General features: G+C 35.5%; 1 protein-coding gene across 1 annotated transcript; it reads left to right on the top strand.

Annotated features, from left to right (window-relative positions):
* Positions 1-2,898: 2,898 nt before the first annotated feature.
* Positions 2,899-4,381, top strand: LOC128041718 (uncharacterized). Its single transcript, XM_052632019.1, has 5 exons — positions 2,899-2,931; positions 3,068-3,128; positions 3,187-3,255; positions 3,499-3,691; positions 3,850-4,381. The coding sequence occupies exons 1-5, from the start codon at positions 2,899-2,901 to the stop codon at positions 4,379-4,381; spliced, it is 888 nt and encodes a 295-aa protein (XP_052487979.1).
* Positions 4,382-7,632: the final 3,251 nt, after the last annotated feature.

The raw sequence follows: 7,632 nt of genomic DNA, 5'->3' as shown, positions 1-7,632 counted from the left end.
CAAGAACTCACCAATCACTCACAAAGAATAATCACTCACTTTGGCTTTTCTACTCTCTAATAGTCTCACCAATCTCTCTTGCCTTTTACCACTAGGTTTTCACTTCTCAAAATTCTCCATAAACTAAGTTTGACAAATCAAAATCGTTTGGAATTAAACTTACAAAATAGATGTGGCTTGGTAGGGTAATATTTTAGGATCGGGTAGGCTAACAAACAAAGAAAATAGAAGGAAATTAGTGTGGTCTGTATAGATGTGGTCCTTCGGGCAGCAAGCAATGCTTTTACAAGCTCAAAATGAATTTCAATTACTTTTTTTTTTAATTCTGAATTTTTTTTTCAATACTGAATACACAAAGAAAAAATTAAATTGAATACAAACTTTTTTTTTGAATTTTTTCGAATTTTTTGATTTTTTACAATCTCGTATCTGAATACAACGATTCTTACTCGATTCAGCTAGCTCGATACCAACTTGATCGCCCTCACCTCGAGATAGAATTGAGTCGTAAAAATTGCCCGATCGTGAATTAGGAGTAAATTGAGGCTTTACAAAATAAATTTGGAAGAAAGAGGTTTATTTAGGCTCAAAAGAGTTTTGTTGGTTTAGGAAATGAATCAGAAAATAATGGAAGCAATTTGGCTAAGAATTCGAAAGCCGAACTAACACAATAGGAATGTGTTAACCCGTAACTTAGGAGAATGCTTAGGTTGGTAAGGATGGATGGAAGGTTTGTTAAATGGATAGAAACTTGACCCACTTGTCAATGATGATAGGAACCTTAGTATGAATCGAGCCACACTTTTGGGATTAAAGTGATAAGTTAGGAAGAAACAAAAACAAGTTTGACGCCACAAAGATGTTTGATAAGTCTCACAAGTTTTTGGAGAATAACGAGAGTTGAAAACAACCTTACAATTTAGCAAAGCTATCAAATTGTTCATTAACCTCAAAATGTGAATTACATGGCCTATTTATAGGATGGACTAAGGTAGCTGAATAGTCTAATCAGATTCTTAAGCCTTAAGCTTCTTTAGGAAACTTCCTAGCAATTTCCTAGATGCATTCATAAACAACAACAAAAAAAATCTGAATAATAACCTTCTAGAAGAGATGATTTGGCTGGCCCCTTTAAGGATGATAATTCACATTCAACTAATGTTTTAAAATAGCTTAATTGCTGCTATGGAGAAGAGAAATGGACAGCTTCAAGAATTATGCTTCTTTGGCCGAATATGAGTAGCCACCAAGTGAATTAGTTGCTGGAATTTATGAAGCACCTTTTGGCCATTGCTCTCCACGAAATTGACCCTTGGAGAAGCTCAAAATATCAGCTTGAAGTCCATTGAGTTACACAAAAAAAATCAGCTGGAAACACAAGGTAGTTGCACTTTAAATGCCGATCCATGCATGTGCCCAAATACATGCTCCTTCTTTATAAGCTTCCTTTGCCATTAAGCTAGCTGAAAACATCAAATAAATGTGGTTAAGACAAGTTTAATACTCATGAAATCATCATTTGGACATATTAAAAATCGCACATTAATTTAACTAAGACAAATTAACTAGCGACCACTAATAAATTTGTCTAAGTCAAGACACATTAAAACTTTGTAATTTAAACTAAACACATTTAATTTATGACTTAATATGGACATATTAAAGGCATGTATTAATATAAAACATATTTAATAAGCTGAATTAAGAATGTCAGTTAAGACACATTTATTTAATTAAATGATTTTGAGTGATTCTAACTAACACAACTAATTAAATTTATTCAAAATAAATATAATCAGCTCCTTGAACTAATTAAGTCGAATTGAGCTGAATTAAGTCGACACGAGCTAAAATCAGCTTGTAGGATGGTGCGAATCAAGCTAGTTGAGCTGGGCATTTTATGGGCAATCAACCCATCACTCCACAATCGAGTAATATAGCTTGCTAAAGCATCTTGGAACTTCTTGGCACGTGCTCGAGTAATTGGCCCCAAAGGCAACTCCATGGATTCGACACCTATCTTCATGGGCGAGCTCATATCAGTATGTGGGCCATTTGTTATTAGGACGTCCATGGCAATTCGACCGGAGAGTGGTTCATGATGGCTATACCAATAGGTATACCTTCAAACATTGTGGCAAGAAAGTGACCCTTACACCGCTAACCCTGAAGCAAGTATACGAGGACCAACTCAAACTCAAAATTTCTGTTGGACAAATGCAAGAAAAAGAAAAAAAGAGTGCGAGTGGAAAAGAGAAGAAAAATGAGAGAGCTCGAGGTAAATTTTTAAAAGAAAGTGAAAAGGCAGCAAAAGAAGAAAAAAATGGAGAAGAAGAAAACATTGAGAAAATAAGTGTGTTTGCAAAAGCGAGTGATGTTCGGAGAGCATTAACTTTGAGGCAACCTGTATTTGAACTCATGTACAAAGAAATTTTGTTGAACACTAACGAATTACCCAAAGATCTACCTTCTTCTATGTTGTCTCTTTTACAAGAATTCGAGGATGTTTTCCTTGATGAAGTGCCTAGTGGATTGCCTCCCATTCGAGGCATCGAGCACCAAATCGACCTAGTGCCTGGAGCCGCACTTCCTAATCAGCTTGCTTATTGAACTAACCGGAAGAAACCAAGGAATTGCAAAAGCAAGTTGCTGAGCTTATGGATAAAGGATATATCTGAGAGAGTCTTAGTCCTTGTGCGGTGCCGATTCTACTTGTGCCCTAAAAGGATGGTTCATGGTGAATGTGTGTTGATTGCCGTGCCATCAACAAGATCACCATCAAATATAGACATCCTATTCCTTGACTAGATGATATGCTTGACGAATTAAGTGGTGCCAAAATTTTCACAAAGATTGATCTTAGGAGTGGATACCATCAAATCTGAATGCGAGAACGTGATGAATGGAAGACTGCCTTCAAGACCAAACACGGTTTGTATGAATGGTTGGTAATGCCATTTGGTCTTACAAATGCTCCTAGTACTTTTATGCGGTTAATAAATCATGTGTTACGTGCTTATATTGGAAAATTTTGTGTAGTATATTTTGATGATATCTTGATATACAGGAGGTCATTGGAAGAACACGTTCAACATTTGTGGATGGTTTCAGAAACGTTGCGATAAGAGGTACTCTATGCCAATTTTAAAAAGTGTTCATTTTGCACTAAAAAAATTGTGTTTTTAGGTTTTGTTGTGAGTTTCAAAGGATTGGAAGTTGATCAAGAGAAAGTTCAAGCGATTCAAGAATGGCCGCGTCTGACTAGCATTAGCCAAATTTGAAGTTTTCATGGGCTGGCTAGTTTTTATCGACGTTTCGTAACTAATTTTAGTACAATTGTTGCACCATTGACAAGTGTTATTAAGAAAAAATTAGCATTTTATTGGACTGATGAGCAAGAAAATTCATTTAATAAAATTAAAAAATGTCTTGTTCAAGCACCTTTATTAGCACTTCCTAATTTTTCTAAAACTTTTGAAATCAAATGTGACGCTTCAGGTGTAGGAATTGGGGCTGTGCTAACACAAGATGGAATACCAGTGGCGTATTTCAGCAAGAAGATAAATGGCGCTGTTCTCAACTACCCCATGTATGATAAGGAAATGTATGCCTTAATTCGATCTCTTGAGACGTGGCAGCATTATTTGTGGCCAAAGGAATTCATGATTCACTCTGAGCACGAAGCCTTAAAGTACATAAGGGTCAACATAAGTTAAACAAATGCCATGCAAAGTGGATTGAATATCTTGAATCTTTTCCATATGACATCAAGTATAAGAAAGGTAAAGAAAATATAGTGGCTGATGCCCTATCAAGGAGGTACACTTTATTATCTTATCTTGATTCTAGGCTACTTGGGTTTTCTTATTTAAAAGAATTGTATGTTGCTGATGATGATTTTGGAAATATTTTTGCTGCTTGTGAGAATGGATCTTTTGAGAAGTTTTATAGGTACGAGGGATTCCTTTTTAAGAAAGGTAAGTTAAGCATACCACAAGGCTCGATTCAGGAACTGCTTACGCAAGAGGTGCATAGTGGAGGTCTCATGGGCCACTTTGGTGCAAGTAAGACACTATCTACCGTACAAGAACATTTCTATTGGCCAAGAATGCGAAGAGATGCTGCACGTGTCTATGAGCGTTGTGTGACTTGTAAACGAGCCAATTCCAAAGTTCAACCACATGGTTTGTATATGCCGCTGCCCATACCTGAATTTCCTTGGACGGGTGTATCCATGGACTTTGTCCTCGGGTTACCACGAACAAAAATAGGAAAAGACTCTATATATGTTGTAGTTGACAGATTTTTGAAAATGTCTCATTTTATTGCATGTGCTAAGACTGATGATGCTGTTCATGTAGCTAATATCTTCTTTAGGTAAGTTGTTCGTTTACATGGAACTCCAAGAACGATTGTATCCGATCGTGATGCGAAGTTTTTGAGCCATTTTTGGAGACCATTGTGGGGAAAGCTTGGAACGAAGCTGTTATTTTTTACTACTTGTCATCCACAAACGGATGGACAAACGGAGGTGGTAAACTGAGTATTGACTACTTTGTCGAGTGCCATAACCGTAGAAATTTAAAGTCGTGGGAAGAATGTTTACCTCATTTCAAATTTTCTTATAATCGTTCTGTTCATTCTGCTACTAAGTTTTCTCCTTTCGAAGTAGTTTATGGTTTTTATCCATTAACTCCCCTTGATTTATTACCATTGCCTAATAATTAATTTGTACATGTAGATGCCAAGAAAATGGCCGAATACGTCAAGGAGCTCCATCAAAAAGAGCGAGCTAACATTTAAGCCTGAACCGAAAACTATGTTCAAAGAGCAAACAAAGGAAGGAAACGAGTTATTTTTGAACCAGGTGATTGGGCTTGGGTTCATATGAGGAAAGAACGATTTCTAGCTCAACGACGATCTAAGCTATTACCACAAGGAGATGGTCCATTCCAAGTTATTGAAAGGATCAAGGAAAATTCATATCGACTTGACTTACCCGGTGAATATAACATTAGTGCCAGTTTTAATGTTGTTGATTTGTCTCCTTTTGATACAGATTCTGACTTGAGGACAAGTCACTTTCAAGAGGGGGGAATGATACGATCTCAGCCCGTGATGTTTCTATTGAGCTGCCATAAGGGCCTATAACTAGATCACGAGCTAAGAACTTTAAAGAAGCTTTGGCAAGCAATTTGGATCGAGTTTGGAGTGAACAAGAAGCCGATTCTAGTCATCATGAAAGGAGCAACCCAATAGGCATCACTTGCAATTTATTGCAAGTTGAATTGGAAGTTTAAAGAAACTCATCTTTAGTTAAATAATTGAGTTGCTGAACATTTATTCAACTCATCTTTGTTTAATTAATAAGTGATTCATTATTGAGCTTTTATTTGTATAAGTGTTGTTTTTAATTAATCTAGCTTCCAGAATTATATATTGAAGCATGAGTTAAGTTTATTTAATTTTGCTTCTTAGATTAACTAGTTCCTGGAATAATAAATGCATGAGTTTAGTTCATTTATTTAAGTTAAGTATTTATTTTTGATATGTTTAATTAGTGTTTGATATGCTTAATAAGTTCATTTTAATGTGTTTATTGCACGAGTTTCTTTAGCTCACAACCGTTACATTTCAAAGCTGTTACAAACTTAAATGAAGTGACCTTTCAAGTGCTATCTGAACACAAATGAAGTAGCTATTACAAAAGGGGTTAATACACCACTAAAGGACATTTTAAAGAGCATTTTATACTCTTTAAAATTGATAGCAACCCTTTTAGCTACCTGCTATTTTGTTCTTTTAAAAAGAATATATTAAGCATTTAAATCTTCATTAAGGAGATGATGTCTATTAGGCTAGCCATAGGACAGCTCAAGAGTCGATTTTCAAGCTTTCATGAACATTCATTCAGCTAAATTGAAGAGAATTCAATGAAGAAGTTATTTTTTTCAAGAATGCCAAGAGTCTTGACCTTTAAATCAGTTTTTCTTAATTAGCACATTAAGTGAATGTTTGTGACTATTTGGCTACCCTATTTTAGCACTGTAAATAGGTGAATTCAGATTTTTGTAAAAGCACTTTTTGGATGAATTTTGAAAGAAACTCTGTTAATTTGGTGAGAATTACTTTTCTCCAATTTTGTTCAAAGACTTGTTGGCTTATCTACAAAGCTAGTGACGACAACCCGTTCTTTTTTTTTTTATCCCAAACTTATCACTTTAACAAGTGTGGCGTTCAAACCCTATACTGAGGTTCCTATCTTTCTAGATAGTGGGTCAAGGTTTTGATTAAATTTCCTAACCAACTCATTAAACGTATAACTGTTGAGTCGACACTTAATAATGTTGGTTCTTACTTATTTCCTGAGCAGTTTTATCTCTTTTATTTTATCAAACCCGAACACTTCCATTTTATCCATTTTCCCTTAACCTTTGTTATTATAAAATGATATTGAGCCTATATTATCAAACTTATGATGTGACCACGCCCCAAGCCCCATCAAGTCCTCGTCTTAATTCCCTCGAGCTTCCAAAGGGACCAATGACCCGAGCTAGGTCCAAGCGATTTCATGAAGTTGTTTCAGCTTTGTTGTTCAAATTTTGGAAGGAGAATCAGCTCGTTGAAGATGGGGAAGCTCGATCCAACTCCTTGAAGAAACCATGCACCTTAGCGCAAGCTAATTTCAGCTCAATTCCGCTCCCTTAGCTCAATTCGACTTCAATCGACTCACTTGAGCTCAATTCCACCTATTTGAGCTCAATTTAGCTTCTTTCCAGCTCGTTAATTTTATTATTTGAATAATTTGAGTGATAGTTATATTTTAATTATTTTTACTATAGCTCATAACCGAATTTTCTAGCTCAATTCAGCTCATCAAGAATTTTGACTATCATTGAGCTAGCGAATTTATTATTAATTATATTTTATTTATGTCTTTATTTTAATTTGTTAAATATGTCTTGATATTATTTAATTTAAGCTGAATGTACCTTGAATCTAATTTGTTTATATCTTTTGTAGGTACATCCACATGTGGGAACACAATTAATGAGGATTCATGAACATTTACGGTTCAATGTATGTTCGGTACATGCATGACTACCTACAACGAATGGTTGCCTTAAAGATGATGCATGAATGATTCAATACAATGAATGGAAGAGTGCATGAATATCCACCTACATGCATCGGTTGTTGACCATTGAATTTCCTATGCACCTATTCACCAAAAGACATCTTTTGAAGTGTCCATTCACACCTTGGCGAATCTAGACAAAGCTATTGACATCCCATGCATTCATCAGCCCTCAAGTACATTTCCTTACACATGAAGTTGGCCATTGAACATCCATACAGCCGAATTTGGACATCACTTTTAATGGATACATTTCTAGTTTAGTTTTACACATTTAAAGCCGAATTACTTAGTCTTTAAGCTTGTTTAGTATGACTATTCGGCTATCATCTGAACTCTATAAATAGTTCATTTCTCTTTGTAAAAAGGTGAGACATTTCTAATTATTAAACTTATTGTGAGGTTATCTCCAATCCGATTTCGTTTGAGTCTCGTCTGACTTATCTAGCTCGCTAGTGGCGTCAACCCGACTTCTTGAACTTATCACCATCCTG

The sequence above is a fragment of the Gossypium raimondii genome, chromosome 6 (genome assembly GCF_025698545.1).
Source record: "Gossypium raimondii isolate GPD5lz chromosome 6, ASM2569854v1, whole genome shotgun sequence".
In the NCBI taxonomy this organism is placed as follows: domain Eukaryota; kingdom Viridiplantae; phylum Streptophyta; class Magnoliopsida; order Malvales; family Malvaceae; genus Gossypium; species Gossypium raimondii.
The sequence above is the reverse complement of the archived record's forward strand: the minus strand, read 5'-3'. Positions and strand labels throughout refer to the sequence as shown.